Source organism: Papaver somniferum, chromosome 1 (genome assembly GCF_003573695.1).
Source record: "Papaver somniferum cultivar HN1 chromosome 1, ASM357369v1, whole genome shotgun sequence".
Taxonomy (NCBI): Eukaryota; Viridiplantae; Streptophyta; class Magnoliopsida; order Ranunculales; family Papaveraceae; genus Papaver; species Papaver somniferum.
The window spans coordinates 180,905,529-180,928,165 of NC_039358.1; the positions used below are offsets into that span (position 1 = coordinate 180,905,529).

The following is a 22,637-nucleotide window of genomic DNA, read 5'->3' on the forward strand; positions in this document are numbered from 1 at the left end:
CTGTCGAGTATAAATAAGGTGTTGGGATGTCTTAGATCGAGGATCGAGAGTTTGGGGCAGAGACTGAGGGTAAAAGAGGAGGTTGCAGAGTGAATCATCACCTGCAGGAAGAATAAGCCATGAAGAAAGTAAGACTGCAAACTGCAGTCGTTATTTATAGTGTCTTATTTTTCCAACATCCTAGCGTCTTAAATTTTGTAACAGTCCATTGTAACAAGTAGCTTCAGTTTGCAACAAATATTGTTCTATAACGCCTACACAGCGTTGCAGATTCATTGTTTTATTAATAAAAACACCATTTGAGCTATAAATCATATTTTTTGAGTGTGTTTTTATCATGAGAAGCTAGACCCCAAGACTGGGTCGACGGAGGAAGCCGAACTTCATACATGGATGAATTTGTTTTATTTTCTATTTGACTTTTGCACTTAATTAAAATAGAATTAAGATTTGAAAAAATTAGTTATTATTTTATTAGATGGGTCATGCTTGCTTAGATGTTTGATGTCCCATGCTTACGATTTATAACTAATGTTTGGAGAATCTACCTTGGCAAGAATAAGAGTCGATGTTGTTTTATTTGTCGAACGATAATTGTTTGAGAATGAATAATTGAACCTATTGATATGAGTTTGGCCGAATCCTAGACCCAGTAACTCTCTATTATATTCCTTTAAAATCAATCTTAACAAGTCTTAGAGTTCGAATCTTAATTACTACGACAACAAATTAAAAATAATATCATTTTGGTGGTATTTTTCAATGATGTTGTAGTAAGATGCTTCGTTCACTCAGATTTGTTGAGAATTTGTTTTAAGACTTAATAAAGAAAATAAGGAAAAATATATATACACAATTTTTCACAAGATGAAGAGACGCTGAGACGCGGTTTTCTCCTACTTTTCATATTGTTATAGTTCAGTAATTAACTCTAGACAATATAGCTCAAACAAAAGAAGTTGTGACTCTAGTTCTTTGCCAAAAATAGATTTCGTAAAATATTATTTGTAAGTTAAAAGCATGACGCATCTAAAGTATTTAGAACTAAGCATGCGGCATCTAACAAAATAACAAATAATTAATAGAAATCATAAAGCAATTAAATCTTTGCAAAAAGTCAATAAAAGAATTAATTCATTTACCACAATCATGAAAAGTTGCTTCCTCCGTTGTCCCAGTGATGGGGTCTAGCTCCGCAGGGTGAAAACACACTCAAAGGAATTTTTCATTGCTCAAAAAGGTGTTTACAAGGAGAAAATGGAGAAATAATTCAAAATCGGGTTTGTAACAATTATATTTGTTACAAACCAGAGAACGATACATAGGATGTGTCACTGTTACTGTTGCTCTAAGACTGTCTCCTGAACTACGACCCTCGGCTGTGGGTCGTTATCGTTGTAGCTTCTACGACTGTCACTATGTGTCGCGACAACTGTAGCAATTACGACTGCTCCTTGTAGTCTTATGTTCTTCGTATGTTCTTCAATGGCAGCAGCAGAGACAATCTCTGCAACTCCCGATTCTCTGTTGTATTCTCACCCCTAACTCTCCAATCCCCTTCTATGACATCCCAGCACTCTTTAAATACTCGACATGGCCTCATTAACTTCTCGAATCTTCTCCAAATCCTCCACATAACTTCGGCAGTAAAGAAAATATACTCTTCGGAATATCTTTCCATATTCGACTTTGTCGTGCGTCTGAATGGTCTTGACACATTCCGACAGACTCAGTCAACAACCGGCACGAATCCAACTTCCTCCAGCCACACGCAGAACTCCAAAAATATCACCGAGAATATTTTGTTGCCATGTTTCGTCAAAACTCCTCCTTTATCGATTCTGTGACTCATCACTACCCTGTTTAGATAGAACAGGACGATAACAATTCATTTATGTGCTCGAGTCTGCCTTAAACTCCTCACAAATCCAAACAAATCATTCCGGGAATAAACCCGAGAACAACATTCCCTGTTTTCTTCCAACGGCAATTCCGACCAATTTTAATCGAATCCAAACCCATTACCAGGCCTGTTAAGACAAATCTAGTCATCCCAACAAATATCCGCCATTGAGTCTCCTTCAATCCCGACCAAACTGCGAACCCTAATTCTGCCACTTGAGTTCCCGCCAAAACTGATATTTGAATGGGGAAGATGAAGGTTCCTCTTAACCAGCAGCTTGGGGTGCGAATATCAATTAGGGTGCCCCTTAATAATTGAGGTTCCCCTTATCCAAAAGAGAGAGTCCAAATAACACGTCCTCCGGGTGCTTTAGACAACTTTTCGAGCTGATTTTCCAACAATATTTATTTCCAAAAATACCTACAAACACACAAAACACCATAATAAGGACGAAAACGAGTACTAACAATACGAAACATTGAGGAAAAATAGACACATAAATGCATCTATCAAATACCCCCAAACTTATTATTTGCTAGTCCTCGAGCAAAACTAAAAAAAAACAAAAACGAGTTAATCTCGGGAGGGTTTACCAGAGGTGTACCCACAAAACCATGACTTCTAATTGGTCATAAGTATCCAAAAAGCTATGAGGACATACAAATTCTCAACCTATCTCCAAGTAACTAGAATGCCAGAGAAATTAAAGGTACCAACTCTAAAGCTGACTAAAGCAAAGGGGAGACACATCCGCAACACTGCTAGATAAAGAGATATCCGCTACACAGCTAGATAAACATTGTAAGATGCGTCCGCTGATTTACAGCTGGATAACATTAGGAGAGAGATAAAGATGAGAGGGACATCTGCTACACAACTGGACTAATTACGTGTGATGAGTTAAACCAGTGCTAGAAAGATCTTGTGCCAGATTGAAAGCAGACTAACAAAGCAACCAATATGCATCTCTCTTCGACTCTCTCATAGTACTCAGTAGAAACAACGTCTTCTTCGGCTTCAACTGTTGATGATAAACTCTCGAACCTCGTAGAACCTTGACAATTTAACTTTTCTCCTTAATTTCATGCTTGAAACTTCCTTATAGATTTCTGCTTTCCCTATGGCCTTATTGAACAAAACGTAACGATGATTTTTTCATTTTTTTTTTCTTTCTTTTTTTTTTCTTTTTTTTTTCTTTTTTTTTTCTTTTTTTTTTCAACACAAAAATAACAAGACAAAAATTTAAATGGCCATGAGAGAAGGACTTTAGAACTTGGATCTTCTCAACTTGGTATCATGAACTTCAACAACTTATATCATTTGCTCTTATAACTTCTTGTAACTAAGTCTTCAACTTTGATTTTTGAACTATTCTTTTCTATTGTTTCTTCTAAACCTTAAACGTCTTCAACTTTCTTCATAGATTTTGATGTCGCTCCGCTTGTTGATGATGATAAGTTTCTACTGAGAGAGAGTCGTAATCCAGTAACTAAGACTACATTGTGAGGTTGCTTTGTCTTTCTGGAATTTCCTTCTGACCTACTTTCATCTCTATCAGGGATGGTTAGGTCCAACACGGTTACCCTCTAAGAGGAACAAGTTCTCTCCTGAATTTAAAAGATCTCAATGTCTTTTTCTCTAATGTCTCAAAAGATTGTTATCTCTAGCATTCCAATTTCTATCTTTTCGGTGAGAAACAGTATGTAAACTTAGCTAACCGGATACTATGTGACGCTATAAGTTTCTTCCTTACCCCCAAACTTAAATCTAACATTGTCCTCAATGTTATAAATATAAAATTAAAAATATGAACAAGGAGAAACTATTACCACTTGAGGGAAAAGAAATAAGGAAGAATATTACCGTGTCGCAAGCAAGAAGTGCTAAGTTTAAAGTCTTCAGCCAGACAATGGAAGAATTAATCACCTCATAGAATCATAAAGTAATAGCCGGAATAACTGTGGATCACCAAACCAAATAGGGCTATCACAAGTAAAAGGAATCCGCAACATCCCAAGAAAATTAGCAAATAAAGCACACCCTTGTCTAGTTTCTTGTTTAAGACAGCTACATCTAGCTGTGGTTCAGGCTCAGGTTTCATAACAGGGTCTAGATAAAAAGCTTTCATTGGTTGGATTTCCTCAAAGGCATTCTGAATATCAGGCTGAAGAGTTTGGAAATACTCAAGTAAGAACTTAGAAGCGCATAAAAAAAGCCTGAATAACTGGTGATCCTCTAAGTCAATCAGATTTGACTCACACAGCTGACCACAATGAAAGAGGTGGTCTTCCTTAAGAAAATGTGTCGTCCCTATTCTTCTAAAGTAATTAGGTTCAGTCTCAAAACTTAATAACCGACACATCTGAAAATCATAAGTTCCCACAATTGGAAGAAAAGTTTTTGGCGGGAAAACAAAGTCAATTTGGGTATTATCGCCTGGGTAAACCACATCAACCATAGGATGGGTTTCTAACAATTGAGCTTCTTTCTTGACATCATTAGGTTCGGTAAAATGTGTATGAAAATAATCTTGTAAGATGGTTGAGGCACAAATGTCAAGTCCTACACGAGGAAACTTTCTAATAGTTAAAGCACATGGAGAATTACCCCCAAACTTAGAGTTTTCTGTGTCTCTAGAAAGACTAGTCACAACTTCCCTAATTTATAGGTCATCAGATTCCTGAAAATGGTGAATTGATTCTTCTAAGTCTGGTTCATCCTCGCTCATCTCTACGAGTTTATGGTCTTCTAATATTAGTGTTTCTAAATCGCTAGACTCTAAAACATTATTCTCAGGGTAAACTCTTTCCTCTAAACCATCATCGGCTTTGTAAACAGGAAATACTACATCGTCTAAAACGAGGGTATCTCTAGTCAAATCCTCGTCCTTTTGAATAGGTGAATAATTATTAAAATTATTTGGATTTGAGATAGAAATAATATTATCATTGCAAAGCTCAATTGGAGTATCCATTTCCTGATGACTATTCTTACATAAGTATGATTCTCCATCAACACTATCCTCATCATAATAACATGAAAAAGATCGAACCTCATCAAAACAAGTAGTGCTACCAATTTTAACCTCGTTATCTTGATTATGTAAATAACTATCTTCATTCTCAAGGGTATTAGTGGATACACTATATTGGCAATTCAAGTAATTTCGAGCAATTCTTTCGTTCGTCTCAGCTATCCGCTTGAGGTGGTCTTCTAAAGAAGGTTCACTCATTATTGTAGTTCTTTCGTCTATAATTATACTATTCATCTCAGCTAACTTACGCGTCGACTCAGCTAACTTCCTGAGGGACTCTTCTAAAGGAGGAATAGGAACAGAGGTATCATAAAAAGGACTACTTTTCAATAGTTTGATTGTATCCTCTAGAGACAAAGAACTATTACTATAATTATCTTGCTCGAATGACTGATGCGTGTGTGGATAGTAATTGAGCTCACCATGGTATGACCCATAACCTTCAAAAGGTCGGCGTTCCCAACCACTATTCACACTATGGTCACAAAAGGAGTAATGTTCATATTGTTCAATTGGATATTCATTGTATTGGCTATTATAATACCAGTTTGACATCCTAACTGCAAGGGAATTCTAAACAAACACAAAGAAGGCTGACTCGACCACAACAAGCCTAATTTATCTAGCAAACAAAAAGCATGATGGATCCACTTAGATTGTTTCTATACCAACTTCTAATCCTTCGAAAGAGAATTCGTTACAATTTAAGCAAACCCCTCTGGAATCAATCTGAGTCAAAGTAAGTTGAATAGAGGAGAGGGAAGCTGCATGGAGCTTTGATACCCAAGGCCTCACCGCATTACAAGGCGGCGCAGTCACGCATTCAACTCACAGAAACCATCATGAACTTTGAAGTATGCTTAAAAGAGTAACCAATATTTTTCGAATGACTTTCCTATTAAGCTCGTTACCCTATCGGTCTCGTTCTAATCAGTATTTTAAGCTTAGGTTCGCGTAGGTTACGTGTTCCTAAGACGGGCAAGAAGGAAACGGTGATGAAATCCGAGTCCTTATCTTGATTTGGCCAAGCCTTGCCCTTTACTAGAAAATTAAATCCGATTTCAGGTCCTCAACATATATGCATACAAAATCATCCAGTAAACCCGCTGACAGGGGATTCGCGAGTGTTTAGAATTCTTACTTCCCGTTCCAGACGGGGGATGAACCGTTGAAGTCGACTCGGGCCACAACTCCAATGTCGTGTACGAACCCGAGGGGCCGAGACGATATCGTAATCGTCGTCCTTCTCTGCACACAGTTTATATTTAAAACTACCCTTCCGTAGGGTTTAAGAAAAAATAAAGTCCCAAAGTTCAATGTCCGAAAATAAAAAAAATGTCCAAAAATAAAATATTACAAAAATAAAAACCTTAATTACAGTTTCTAAAAATAAATAAAATAGAATATCTATATACAAAAAATTTCTTCTTCGCTCCTTTTGGATTCCTCCTTCTTTTTTCTTTTTTGGCTTCGCTTTTATTTTCAGGACTTTCTCCCCTTTTCTTTAGCTCAGTTCCAAATCTGAAAGCAAACAAGAAATACCAAAAGGCGTAAAAAGGAACAAATACAAAAAACTAAAAACAAATTTATAAACAAATCCGCGTCGGCGGTGCCAAAAATTGATGGTATTTTTCAATGATGTTGTAGTAAGATGATTCGTTCACTCAGATTTGTTGAGAATTTGTTTTAAGACTTAATAAAGAAAATAAGAAAAAATATAGATACACAATTTGTCACAAGATGAAGAGACGCTGAGACGCGGGATTCCATTACTTTTCATATTGTTATGGTTCAGTCATTAACTCTAGACAATATATCTCAAACAAAAGAAGTTGTGACTCTAGTTCTTTGCCAAAAATAGATTTCGTAAAATGTTATTTGTAAGTTAAAAGCATGACGCATCTAAAGTATTTAGATCTAAGCATGCGACATCTAACAAAATAACAAATAATTAATAGAAATCATAAAGCAATTAAATCTATGCAAAAATTCAATAAAAGAATTAATTCATTTACCACAATCATGAAAAGTTGCTTCCTCCATTGTCCCAGTGATGGGGTCTAGCTCCGCATGGTGAAAACACACTCAAAGGAATTTTTCATTGCTCAAAAAGGTGTTTACAAGGAGAAAATGGAGAAATAATTCAAAATCGGGTTTGTAACAATTATATTTTACAAACCAGAGAACGATACAGAGGATGTGTCACTGTTACTGTTGCTCTAAGACTGTCTCCTGAACTACGACCCTCGGCTGTGGGTCGTTATCGTTGTAGCTTCTACGACTGTCACTATGTGTCGCGACCACTGTAGCAATTACGACTGCTCCTTGTAGTCTTATGTTCTTCGTATGTTCTTCAATGGCAGCAGCAGAGACAATCTCTGCAACTCCCGATTCTCTGCTGTATTCTCACCCCTAACTATCCATTCCCCTTCAATGACATCCCAGCACTCTTTAAATACTCGACAGGGCCTCATTAATTTCTCGAATCTTCTCCAAATCCTCCACATAACTTCGGCAGTAAAGAAAATATACTCTCCGGAATATCTTTCCATATTCGACTTTGTTGCGCGTCTGAATGGTGTTGACACATTCCGACAGACTCAGTCAACAGCTAGCACGAATCCAACTTCCTCCAGCCACACGCAGAACTCCAAAAATATCACCGAGAATATTTTGTTGCCGTGTTTCGTCAAAACTCCTCCTTTATCGATTCTGTGACTCATCACTACCATGTTTAGATAGAACAGGCCGATACCAATTCATTTATGTGGTCGAGTCTGCCTTAAACTCCTCACAAATCCAAACAAATCATTCCGGGAATAAACTCGAGAACAACATTCCCTGTTTTCTTCCAACGGCAATGCCGACCAATTTTAATCGAATCCAAACCCATTACCAGGCCTGTTAAGACAAATCTAGTCATCCCAACAAATATCCGCCATTGAGTCTCCTTCAATCCCGACCAAAATGCGAACCCTAATTCTGCCACTTGAGTTCTCGCCAAAACTGATATTTGAATGGGGAAGATGAAAGTTCCCCTTAACCAGCAGCTTGGGGTGCGAATATCAATTAGGGTGCCCCTTAGTAATTGAGGTGCCCCTTATCCAAAAGAGAGAGTCCGAATAACACGTCCTCCGGGTGCTTTAGACAACTTTTCGAGCTGATTTTCCAACAATATTTATTTCAAAAAAATACCTACAAACACACAAAACACCATAATAAGGACGAAAACGAGTACTAACAATGCGAAACATTGAGGAAAAAATAGACACATAAATGCGTCTATCACATGACTGGACCAGTAATCCCAATATCCAATAAAAATGCTCCATAGATATGGAGTTCCATTGCTGCACTCATGAAACCAATGCTATAACTATTTAGCACCAACATAATGAGTACTTCAAGGCGTATTTTAATTTCGCCACAGCTTCCTGTAACAATTGCAAGATTCTCTTTGATGAAATTATTAAGAGCATGACAAAGTGATTTTTCATGAAGAACATGTCGATTATCTCATTGAAAAAAAGAATGCCACAAGCAATCAAAATTTTTTTTTATCAAGCTTGGTTTTGCGAACGCAGCAACCTTAGGGGAACTTACAGGTTCAACAAAGCAACACCATTCTGAGCAGCAGTCTTTTCTACAGGGTAGCTTTGTTAATGCTATAGAGCCTCCGTGCAATAAACCAAAGTACTTACTTGGTGCTAAAAGCTCAAGTTCCACTACAGATGATGAGATATGAAACGTAATGGTCGGTACTAGGTCTGTAGCTTTCCATCTTTTACTTTTCGTTGCATCCACGTAGAACAAATCTTTTGTTGACGTTGAACCAAATTTATTAACAACAGTAACCAACATATTAGGTTCAACAAAATTCTGCTCAAACATAATCACCAGTAATTTACCTATACATCTGGCGATGCCCAGAAAAGCGGTACCATAAGTTCCATGATTGAAAATATGTTTTACTGACATTAGAAAATATGGAGGGTCACCTAAGCATAGAGGTAAAAGTCCAAGGAATGGATATGAATGGACAAACTTCAAACTCACTAAAATCTTACCCAGCATAATTCTTTCAGAGATTGAGAAAATACGTCCACGAAATTTTCCAAAATAATTTTCAGTCGTGATATCTTTTTGAGATCGATATTCATTCTCATATATAGACGTACACGACAACATAGAAGAAAACCCAGAAACTGATTCTCCGTCATTCTTGGAGAAAATATCATCTTTATTATACCGAAATATGTAAAACAAACTTTGTAGAGCCAAAAGAATACCCACTAATATGCGAGTATCATCACAAAATTGAAATCCAATGCCATGTATTTTTCTTTGAACATCAAAAGGTGACACAACCGGAATCTTATAGGATGAGTCCACAGATATAGCTCCAACCACGTCTGTCTTGTAAGGAATATATGAGAGACGATACATGTTACCTTATGAATAAGGACTTGATTATTTTCAACCCTAGATAAAACAGGTATAGTAACATCAGATGATATTAAACCAAGATTCAATGTCTTACCATTAAGTTTTGACAAATCATACGAGACCTTGTCCACTTGATTTTCTTCTTTCTCGGTAATATATTCAGAGTCTTTTTCGGTGTTCTTCTCAGCAATACTTTGGTCATCTTCTAGTAGAGCTGGTAACGCAGCAACTGTAGCTTTGAATGCTTTAATTGAACGTCCAAAATCTTCTAACACAGCAACTAAGCGCGACCGGCGTGTTGGAGTCATGGTATCTTCTTTGTTGATATTCTTCTCGGACAAAACACCTCCGAAAACAGCACCATCCCCAACCTCTATGCTTAAATTGTCTGTGTTATTATTGTCAGGAGGTAGTTGTGCTTTACGTAAAATATCTCTAAGACGAATTGAACGACTGGCTGCGAAAGTGGTCATATCCTGCATCCTTGATCTCAGATTCTGATAGTTGGAGTCTTGTAACAACGTTGATGTACTTTGATGAATAGCGGAAGCGAAAAGAGTTTTATTTTTTTGCTAAATTTGAGAATAACCGAACCTGCTCTGATACCAGATGTTATGGTTCGAGACCTTAACAGCTATCAAAGAACTCAAACCTAAAGGAAAACAAGTGATTTGAATGAAGAGAAGATATAATTAAAAGAGAATTGAGAAAGAATTGAGAGACAGAGAATAGCAGAGAGGGTTTTGAAGAGTTTAATTATATTTGCTTAACTTCAAAGTTACATGACTCGAGTATATATAGGTAAAATTACTTGGTAAACAAGCTTGCACAGCGATTCTAGGCAACTAACCGACTTCTAACTATAACTGAGTAACTACCATAATCAAAACAAGCTAAATAAGGAAAAGCTAAACAAAGAAAATACTTTTGGAGGTGTTGGTGTCACAACAGAAGATGAAATAAATACTAGGATAGCAACTGTATCTGATATTCTATATATATTGTTACATATATATATAAGAAGAGAGACTCCAGCCTAGGAATTAACGTGACTTGCGTTTAAGTAAAAAACCGAATCCAACACGTTGCGCTTCAAAGTATATCAGAATCCAACACGTTGTCCTTTATTTACTCTTTTACAAGTTCTCTGTCTCTGACTTCCACACTCTAGCTCCCAACCAATTTTCATTGACTACTTCTTTCTTCTCCTCTTATCAATTATCAGTTACATTCTTTTATATCAGTTACATCTCCCACCCTTTTAGAGCATTTCCAACAGTGGGTGTTAAAAATTCTATGTGGAAATTTTATTAAGATCCTTATTTAGGAGGATTTGCATATATAGTAAACATAGGACGCCATAACTAATAAATCATCTCCAATAGTATAGTGTGATGAAATCATAACCGTTTAATTATATTTTAATTAATTATTAAAAATGAAAAATGTGACATGGAGGTCATTGTGAAGGTCTAAATAAGACTTTCGTCAAAACCTTCAAAATTAGTATTTCATCCCTCCTATTTTATATCACCTACTGTTGGAGATGGATTTAGTTAAAATGAAGGTCTAATATCCTACATGTCATTAGAAAATAAATTATACACCTTCTATTAGATAGAGATGCTCTTAATGAGCGCAAGCAATCTGAACGCGGGTGACAATTTAACCGTTAGATTTTCAATCATCAAAATTCGGCCGTCAGTTCTCATAGGTCCCAAATAAAACAATTTCGTGTGAACATTAAATTGAAGCCCTTGAATTTCCGTGTTTGGTTTTCAACAGTAGGATTTCATTTTAAAGGGAGGATTTTGGTGTAAATACGATTAAGTTCAGGGATGTAATCGTAATGCCACATGAGTCTTATCTTTTTCGGTATTTACAAATATGTCATTTTTATAATGTGGAAATTTCCGAGGAACCTAGGTTTCGTCCCTCTCTCTTCCACAAACCCGTCATTAAGATGGTATATATTTCTAGCCCAAAATAGAAAATCTACGGTTCATAATAGCAATTCAGATTAGATTTAAATTTTCAAATTTTCAACAAGACTAAATTAACCTTTATCCATATATATTATTAATAATAATATATTAAATACGACTTTAAAATGATACCACAAATAACCAGCCATTAGTAGCGTTTTTCTGGGCAATATTTTAGGGCAGGGAATATATTCTCAAACTTCATTTTTCTTTCCTTGTTTAGTTTAGATCCGAGCCCAGTTAGCAATTCGGGGTACGGAAATCGTTCGGAACGGGATACGTACGGATATTATACGGATTTGTAAAAGTGGAATTCGGTCAAGAATCCGGTCAACGATTCGTGATAAGGGAGTAATACGGAAGGCATACGTATGTGCATAATTCGTTTTAGTGATAAGAATTCGGTTCGTAAAAATCAGCATGTACCGGTAGGAAGAGAAGATTGAATATGACAGAGGAAATGTGATTTTTGTGTAAAACATGGACATATATAAAAGGTTTTATCTAAATACCACCCCGCTTTTCCTAAGTACCACTCTTAGTTAAAAACAAAATAATTTTCTACCTAAGGTGAAGTGGGTAATATAACCTCACGTTCTTCTGTGACTATCACCTGAATCAAATCCAGATGGCCTTATCTTTTTCTGTGACTATCACCTGAATCAAATCCAGATGGCCTTATCTTTTTTAGTATTAAGCAGTAACATAATTTAATTTTCTACCTAGCATGCATCACGGTATCCAACTGAAACTAGATTAAGGAAATGTACAAACAAAAAATTAATAGAATGGATGAATACAGACTAACAATATTCATCAGAATGAATTTTGTCAATTTTATATAACATAACCATGTATGACTTGAAGATCTTAATAATCTAATGAAGATTTAAACATAGTTTTTATCTTAATCTCGATTTTAATTTTTGAAGTAAAGATAGGCCTTGATCTTATATTATTTTGATTGATTAGGTTTCAAGTGTTTTATAGAGACAAATTAAGTTCCGATTTTAATCACAGTGACGATCACAATTTCAATACCGAGAACTTTTATTAATTCCACAAATTTTGTTTGGTTCCAATATAGGAAGGTAATTGCCAATCATAAGATCACATATTGGAAATCTTGTCAATCATAAGATCACTGGATACAGTCCTTCCACCCACAAAGTAGGAAAAAAGGAAAAAAAAAAAAAAAACGAAAATCCATGGATCAGACATGCGGTATAATGAACAAGACGACGATAGTGGTGACAGTTATTGTTGGGTGTTAGAAGACGGTGAGTTTTCCTTACCCACTCTAGATTAGGTCTGTATCTTTTGTGTTTTTAGACTGGGGGTGGCATTTAGGAAAAGTGTGGGTGATATTTAGGGAAAACCATATAAAATATATGAGAAATTAGCACAAAAGAACCATTGGCTCAGTGGAGAAATGGTGCAATCTTCGGGCTTATCCTCGGGCTTATCGGGCTCTCTTTTAAGTTTCTTATCGGGCTTATTCTCGAGTTAAATAGTTTTTTCTCAAGCTGTGACTTATGGTGGCATATATGCAACTTTACATAATCAGTATGGTAACTTAAGCCACGTTACTATGTTGATCCGGTAGATGTTTTTTTGTTGATTGAGAGTCAATCTGTTTGAATGATATGTGTCAAACATATCTACTGATTTGCTTAATATCCCCATTATATTATTTATAATTCAACAACGCAACTTGATATGATTTACTTGTGGATTTCATAGGGATTAGTTGATCGATAGAAAGAGAAAGGAGAAAAAATGGAAAGAACAGGATGATATAATGAGGATAAAAAATCAGCCGAGTATATACATCTGAAAAACTTGAAAAAGTAGGAAAATCCGAAGATGAAAAAGGTGTGCCACCGCCTTAAGAGAAGTTTCTCTTTTAATATTGCACCATTTCTGAACGTAAGCGAGTAGTAGCCGGCATTCTAGTGATATCAAACTCTTGAACTTAAAAAAATGCCTCTTTTTTTCCATTAATTTTTTTTAGTAAAAAAAGGAAGATGACGTTCAAAAATTTTCCCCTTTTTATAATAATTATGATGTAAACTTCAAAACTTCGTATCTTTTAATGGACTAGAGATAATTAAACTTAATAATCTAATGAAGATTTAAATTCGTATTTTTGAAGATTTAAACTTCGTATCTTCCTTTTTTTACTAAAAAAAATTAATGGAAAAAAAGAGGCATTTTTTAAGTTCAAGAGTTTGATATCACTAGAATGCCGGCTACTACTCGCTTCCGTTCAGAAATGGTGCAATCTTAAAAGAGAAACTTCTCTTAAGGCGGTGGCGCACCTTTTTCATCTTCGAATTTTCCTACTTTTTCAAGCTTTTCAGATGTATATACTCGGCTGATTTTTTATTCTCATTATATCATCCTGTTCTTTCCATTTTTTTTCCATTTTTTCTCCTTTCTCTTTCTATCGATCAACTAATCCCTATGAAATCCACAAGTAAATCATATCAAGATGCGTTGTTGAATTGTAAATAATATAATGGGGATATTAAGCAAATCAGTAGATATGTTTGACACATATCATTCAAACAGATTGACTCTCAATCAACAAAAAAACATCCACCGGATCAACATAGTAACGTGGCTTAAGTTACCATACTGATTATGTAAAGTTGCGTATATGCCACCATAAGTCACTGCTTGAGAAAAAACTATTTAACTCGAGGATAATTTGATTTTTCCCGTAAAAACTATATGATATATGGGATTCTCACATGAAATAAATGTGTGAGAGTTTGATCTTTCACATTAAAAAAGGATGATAATTTCATTTTTCACATAGGTGATAGGTGGAATTTTCACAAGTAATTTATTGAATTTATTATTATTATTAATCGAACACTAAAAAATGAAAACAAGAATTCTCGTAAATCTATTTTACTGATAATTGGAGTTTTCACTAAAAAGTGAAAACTAGAATTTCCCCAAACCTATTTTACCGAGTTTTTACTAGAAAGTGAAAAATAGAACTTCCCTAAGTTTACTTTAGTGAACTTTTTTAGGATAAGCTTAACGAGAATCCCAGGGAGTTATCTAGGGGAGTAATTTTATGGAAATTAACTGATGGGAGTTTTTTTTGGAACTATTTTAGGAATTTTTTGGGTTAGTTTTTACCGCGTTTTTTAGTAATTAAAATAAAATAAATTCTCATAATTAAAGAGAAGGTTATTCTAGTAATCAATACTGATCTTAATCAGTTTTGGGTTTCTCATATACACATTTTTATCGGTGGGTTTTTAATATACAACAAAAAATAATTGGACTAGAGATAATTTTCCCCTTTTTATAATAATTATGATGTAAACTTCAAAACTTCGTATCTTTTAAACTGTACAAGTTGATTGCACGTGCGTTGCACGTCATGTCTTATACCATATGCATGTTTACCTAATTTCTGTTCAAATACATAATACATAAACTTTAAATTTGATATGCTTGTTTATGCTCTTCGCGTAGGTAATTTAAATAGCTTTCCGGTTATATAAAGTTTAACAAAATCCGACATATAATTTAAAAGATATGCAAGTTTTAAAGTTTTCATTTTAAGTTTTATAAAAATGGCATATTTGTAAATACAAAATCCTTCAGATTTATGGAATTATACCCTTGTATTTAACCATATTTACGTCCCTATCCTCCCAAAAATATCGTATCCAACTGTTGAAAACTAAATACGGATAACCTACGGCTCCTATAAGATGTTCACACGGAATTTCATTTCTATGATCTGACGGACGAATTTTATTCCTATATAATCCAACGGTTGGATTTTCAAATTGGGTATGGTTTTTGTCTTTGGCTTGCGCGCCTTAAAGGGAGGGAGATGTTGGATTCTCGCAAGCTTCACACGACCATAAAGCTCTTCAAATTCTCTACGTAAAGAGTATAAATAACATGATCAAATTTTGAATTTCAAATATTTTATTTTTTCCATAAACAAATGTAAATAAATTTTAAAGGTAATTTATATACTTTGCTCTGGTAATATTTATATATAACGTGTATCTCATAAAAAATGGATTTTGATTTTAACAGGAACATATCATAAAATATGACGTGCAACACACGTGGACTCGACTTGTTCTTTTAGTTAATTTAAGTTGAAACACGAAAATCGGAAGGTGCGCCACGAGCTCCATCATCATACGGGATACAGTGGTTCTTGAAAAATCTGAATATTTCACCTGAGTTTTCCCAACTATTTTTTTAGAGTGTTCTTGTATATACCCCTCAGAAACACTAACGGTACCCCTTTATCTACATACCCCCACAACCTATCTACTTACCCCATCAGATCTGTTAAATCCGTATATTCCCAAAGAAAAAGATAAACGCAAGTCGGAAACCTGTATCTTTTCCTTCATACGAAATTGATTAAACTATTGATATTTTTTTTCTATATTCTCTTCACCATGTAAAAGCTTAAGTATTCTAAGTTTCTTAAAACCAACAAACAATAACCAAAGAAACTCTAATTTTTCATCTTGATTTTTCCTCTTCAATGGGTGGCAGAGAAAGTACAGAAATTTGTGAAAACCCAACAAGTTAATAAACAACTTAAAATCCAGATATCTTGGCCAAGATACCATCTCTGTAATTCCTTCTCACTAATCAATAAAATTATTTTTGAATCAAAAAAAAAAAAAAAACTTAAAATCCAGATGAAAAGGTTAACATAAAAAGTAAGAGTACGGGGAAATAAACAACTTAATCATGAGGTAACGCAAGAAAGAGCACCGAGACATTTGGAGATGAGATATTATGCAAAATCAAAATCCTGGTCTGGATGAAAACAAACATAAAACGGAAGCTTCATATATCGGAAATGGCAGGAAAGTGCAAGAGGCAAGCAACTCCATTATTAATTATCGATATCTTCTTTCCTCCAATTCCTGTAGAGCGTTGTCAAGTCGTCTCACTGATGCATATTTGGTCTTCAAATAAATTTTAAATGTTGTGCATTGTAACCTTGAAATCATCATGATATGACCCAATTTTTGTATTTATTTCTTTTTTGTAGAAAGAAGATGCATTAAAAACAGCTAACCAACTTGGTCACCTGAGAGGATTATAATATTAGTGTCAGAGATAGGTAAAGTTGGTTGTTGTAACATCCCAGCTTTAAATTTATCAACTAATAAAGACTGATGAATACAATAAGGAGCAGCAGTACTCCAATTAACACTATATATTTTCTTGCTTCTTTGGCTAGAATATCTGCAACGCTATTAGCTTCCCTTGGAATATACTTAAATCCCAAAAAATTATAGCTTGAGTAGCAATTTTCTTCACTTCGTTTAGAATAGATTCACATTGCCAAAAAATTATGTTGCTTGTGCCATTCAAATAATCCACCACTCACTTACAATCTCCTTCAATGCTAAATGTCGATATCTTTGCTTCTTTTGCCCAATTGGCTCCTTCTATAGTTGCAATTGCTTCTGTCTCTTCTGCACTGGAAGTACTTTTGGGTCCTTCTCTTGCTCCTTCCATAGTATGTGCATGATTACGAACAACAATGGCAACACCTGTATTAGAATTAGCATCCAACTTCCAAGCAGCATCCACATTAACTTTCAACTCATTTAGACCTGGAGCGGCCCATTGAGGTTGACTGTGTAATGTGTTTACCACCCTTGGGAATAAAAAATTTGGGTTAAGAAGTTCACCTCTAGGTGTCCAAAACTGACTGTGCCTCTGAATACTGAGGGAAGTCGTAATTGAGGAGCTAGCATTATCCCTAAACACCCTATTACACCTCTCCTTCCATATAAACCAACATTTTGTTGCTGCAGATTCTACGGAAATGTCTTGAGCAACTCCATTCATCCAAGAGAAAAAATGTTCCTTAAAAGAGGCATTAGAATGAACAGAAAGAAGAGATGGACAAGGAGGCAACATCCAAATAGATTTAGCAAAATGACATTTAAAGAATAGATGTTCCATTGTCTCATCTTCTGTTTCACAGAAAATACATCTTGAATAGGCTTTTCAAGTGTATCTAGACAGGGTATAGTTAACAGATAAAACATCATTCAAACATTTCCAAATGAATAATTTGATTCTTTGCAAAACCTTTAGGTTCCATAGATTTTTCCAAAAAGTTTTAGAATGCTCATTACTCCCTAACGACATAGAAGGATCATTAAGTTTAGCATACATAGACTTAACAGTGAAGTTACCATCCCTAGTTAACTTCCATCTTATCCTGTCTTTATGTAACAAATTGTCAGTATTGCAAAATAAGTTGATGTTCAAAATTTTAGAGATAATAACAGAAGGAAAACAAGACTGAAGAGTAATTAAATTTCACTTATTGTAGCAATCAGTTAAGTCCGCAACAAGTGTTAGATTGGTGTTAATGCATTTCGGACAGATTTTATCAAGACTGGGTATCCAGTTATCAACCATAAATTGATGGACTTTCCATCACCTACTTCCCATATACTGTTTTGTTTTATAAGAACCAGGCCTTTACTGATGCATTTCAACAAGAGCAGAAGAGTTCTTAAAATACTTGGGTTTTAACAGAGATGCCATTAATGAGTTAGGGTTTTATAACAGTCTCCATGCAAATTTAGCTAACATAGCAAGATTAGTTTTATTTGCATCTTTAAATCCCAAACCTCCTTGATACACAGGCGCACACATAAAAGGACAAGATTTAATACGAATTCCTTTGGCATTAACCTTTTCCCCACCAAAAGTCCCTCTGAATTGCATTGATTTTCGTAGTAATTTTTTTAGGAATAAAAAAGCAACCCATTTAGTAAATTGGTAAACTAGAAAGTATTGATTTATTAAGCACCATTTTACTAGCCTGACTAAGAATTTTACTACTCCAAGCTTGAATTTTAGCTTCCATTTTTTGAACAATCAGATCAAAGGTTTTTAATTTAGACTTATCTACAAACAATGGAGCCTCTAAATAAGAATCTTTGATATTAATCTTTTTAATATTTAAAAGTCTGGACATCATCTTTTGGTGCCTATGATGAACATTCTTGCTAAAAATATACCATATTTGTCAAAATTAATGACTTGTCCGGAAGTTTTACAAAAAAAAGGTCTATGGAATTTAAAAGATTTTTGCATTCTTTTAGATCCGCATTTGCAAACAGAAGACAATCATATGCAAAGAAAAGATGAGAAACTGGAACACGGGCTCTAGAGATTTTGGCTCCATGAATAATTTTTTTCCTCTCTTGAGAAAGTAATAATCTGGAGAAAAAAACTTCCATACAAATTATAAAAAGATAAGGGGATAAAGGATCCCCCTTTCTAAGCCCTCTAGTAGGTTTAAAAGACTCCCCAGTATGCCCATTTAGGAGAACAACTATATTAGCTGTAGAGATGCATTGCTCAATCAGAGAAAACCAATGTTCACTGAATCCAAATTTGAATAGCGTAGGAGGAAATCCCAACTTACTCTATCGAAGTCCTTAGACATGTCAATTTTAATTCCAAGATATCCAGACTTCCCTTTTTTTCCTTAAAAGCATGAATCATCTCATGAGCTATCACTATATTATCCGAAATTTGTAAGAGGAAAGGAATGCAGACTGAAACGGCAAAATTTAATTATCCAATAGAGGTTTCATCATATTGGCAAGAAGCTTTGCTATAATCTTGTAAGTTGTACTACAAATCCCAATAGGGCGAAATTCAGTAGGATTCTTAGGAGCTTTAGATTTAGGAATAAGAAAAAGATGAGTCTGATTGAAATCCTTACACATGACTTTAGTTTTAAAAAACTCTTGGATCATATCTACAATCTGAGTACCAACAATGTTCCAATTATGTTTGTAAAAACTAACCGGTAACCCATCTGGCCCTGTAGATTTATTGGGTTTCATCTTCTTAACAATTGAAAAACTCTCATCTAAAGAAGGGATCCTTAATAAATAGGAATTCTCTTCCTCTGAAATGCAATGAGGTATATTTTCAAAAATATCAGCGGCTTGTCCATCGACATGGGATTCAGCCGTAAAAGGGTCTTTGTAAAATTCAGTTAAAACAGTGGTAACGTGCTTTCTATCATTTACTACATTCCCCAACTTATCAGTTATACAATCAATATTGTTTATCTTCCTTATTTTTAAGTGACCACATGAAAGTACTTAGTATTTTTCTCTCCTAAATTGATTATGTTGTCTCTAGATAGTTGTTTGGCAACGGCCTCTTCAGTATCATGTAAATCCTCCAATTCTTTACTCTTCTGTATAATTAAATTGTGATTCAGATGTACATTAGATTTCAATTTTGTAGGAATTTCAACATATTATTAATCTTCTTAGAAGGATTACCAAAAACATGTTTTCTCAAATCAAATAATTGTTCTCCTAAAGTCACCAAGTTTCTAGCAATAGTTGCAGAAGAATTCTCAAGGGAAGTGTTCCAGAAATGTTCAATTAGTTGAATGAAGCTAGGTTATTTCAGCCAAGTGTTAAAAATTTAAAACTAAAGGTTTAAAACTTTCATCGAACAACATAACTCTAACGGAACTCTGACGATTTCTAGACCTTCCAAACGTTCTCTAACAATTTCATAGTTGAGTTGATTAGGATTTTTCTTATGTTCTTCCATGATACTCCCTCCACCCCAAATTGGATGAGCTAGTTGGTTTTAAATGTTGTCCCATAAATAGATGAGCTATCTCACTAATCAAGGGGTTATTTATAAAACTACCCTTTTAATTGATTATTGTTACTATAAGAAATATGTACAATTTGATAGCCATGTTTATATTCGTTATGCAGGTGTTTTAAAATGATTTTCAATGGTATAAAGTTTACGAAAAACCGTGGTATATCTTAAGAGATAAATCATTTCTAATTTTTACTAATTATTATCTATTACGGTATAATTGTAAAAGATACTTAAAATACTCCCCTTTTCTCATTGCCTTACGAATTGTGCAAACTACAACTAGCTCATCTAATTTGCGACGGAGGGAGTATAAAATTATGTTTCCCGATTTTTTTTTTATCATTCTTACAAAAACAAATGTGTTTTTGCTGATCCGACGGCTTTGGATTGCTCTTTTTTTGTGATCGACGGCCTTCATTTGCTCTCAGAGTGGAGAGACAAATCGTGGTTCAGAATTTACCCACGTTTAGCGCCCACATCCATCCGCTCAGGTCATCCCATCCATTATTATCCTCTTTGTCCGTTACGAATTCATTATAATTCCAATAATACCAACGTTAATTTAGGCACGAATCTCCTCACTCTTCCGTTTCAAAAATCTCCCCTAATCTTCTCTTCTTACCTCCCTCCTCTGATTTAAGGAAACAAAAACCATTTTCTTTAAAGACCCACTAATAATTAGATTATACATTACATGCACAACATCCCTACATAAACCCTAGACGAGGTCATCATCTCACCATGTTTCAGTCGCATCCGCATCGATTTGGTAGGTCATCAGAGGAATTACACGGGCCGTTATTTTTTTAGTGAATTTTTTCAATGATAGTTTGATTTTTCAATTTAAGTTCCTAATAATTTTATTGTATTGTATTCAGAAAATCACCAGAGTACCAAACATCTTACGTGAGTCAAATTTGTTTATGACTGTTTTCGGTTGATTTATTTTGGTTTCTGGACTATATAGGGGTTGTTTGGTAACCATTATTTTAATGGATTATCAGCCCATAATCCATTATGCAGATTATAATGGATTCTACATGCGTTTGGTAATCATTATAATAATTGTTTATTTTAATCATAATTGAAAAAATCCATTATTTTCATAAACAGGAAAAAGTTGTTTTGAATATTTATTATAATCAATTATTTTTTCTAAGGAACTCTAATTGAATTTTTTCTTCTTATTTTCTCTAAACTATCAAGAGAGAGACAAAAAGACAACGTATGATTAAAAAAAATATTCTAGATCATTGTTCTTTCCTCTCTTTTTTGACATCATCATTCTAAGATAATCAATTATCTAAAAAAAGTGTTTGGAAAAATTTATTTTAAAAATAGTTATACCAAAATCATTTATCAATTTATGATTATCTATAATCATAAATAGATAATCATAAATTTTACCAAACAAGGCCTATAGTAATTCAATTATGTTTATGATTGTATTACCAAATATGTGAATGGTTGATGGATGAATTTTGTCATCCTAAGCTTGAAATATTTGTTGTCATCCCATTTCTTCATCCGCTACACCCATGATACATAGAGTTGTCAAAAATATGTTGTCATTGTCAGGGATCTATTGAACTTATCATGCTCCAGGATTGATCGAGGTTTTAATTTCTGAAATTTTGTTGTCGTTCTGATTTGATGAATACCTACAATTTCGTTGCAGGTTTTGGTTTTCTTAGCGGTGGAAAAGGTGTATGTTGATTCTGTTTTCAATTGGCAGTGATATGATTTAAGGTTTTTTTTTTTTAATTTCATTAAGGACGTTGATTTTTTGTGTTTGTGTCAAACTTCACCATGGGTTTCCTTTTATTTTGTTTGTGATTTTCACATAACTGCAAGTTGGTAAGTGTTTCAGGATTGTACGACCTCAATTCTTAACTTCACCATGAGTGTTTCAGGATTGTACGAGAACCTGATCCTAACAAATACTTTGTTCGATCCTTCGGATCTGCTGATTGGTAAGTGTTTCAGGATTGTACGACCTCAATTCTTAATTTTGTTTTGCTCACGGCTTGGAACTTGGCAATTTGTTTGGTATGATGTTGTTCTTTAATTCAGTTTATGCATAAATGAAGATCTTTTTGCCTCTAAATGGGAAGAACTTCTTTAATTCAGGCTTTTTTGCGTCTTCTTAAATTGGTTGTTTTTCACCGTTTTTGATAATTAGTAGGGGGTTAGTCCACGAGTCAGTTGGAGGGAGTTTAATGTATTTTGAATCTTGGGGATTTTGAGGGAGTGTAAGAGAGTTTGGTGTGTTGAGTGTAGGGAGTTTGAGAGACTCTCCCAAAATCTCTACTTTTTTGAGAGATTTGGAGTGAGGCAAAAATACACTATAAACTCCCTAGAACTCCCCAGAACTCCCAAAAAAAAAACAAACTCCCTATCATTCTAATTTTTACCACTAACAGGGAGTTTAAGAGTTTCTTCTAAATTCTCCCACGACTAACGGGGTTTTTTAGGGAGTTTGGGAGACTCTTCTAAACTCTCCAACGACTAACGGGGATTTTGAGAGACTCCCTCGAACTCCCTCACGACTAACGGGAAAAAACACAACTACACCCAA

General features: G+C 34.6%; 1 protein-coding gene across 1 annotated transcript; it reads right to left on the reverse strand.

Annotated features, from left to right (window-relative positions):
* Positions 1–16,768: 16,768 nt before the first annotated feature.
* On the reverse strand, positions 16,769–17,356 carry LOC113355216. Its single transcript, XM_026598025.1, has one exon. It carries the CDS (start codon positions 17,354–17,356, stop codon positions 16,769–16,771), a length of 588 nt encoding a protein of 195 aa, XP_026453810.1.
* Between the last annotated feature and the right edge of the window lie 5,281 nt (positions 17,357–22,637).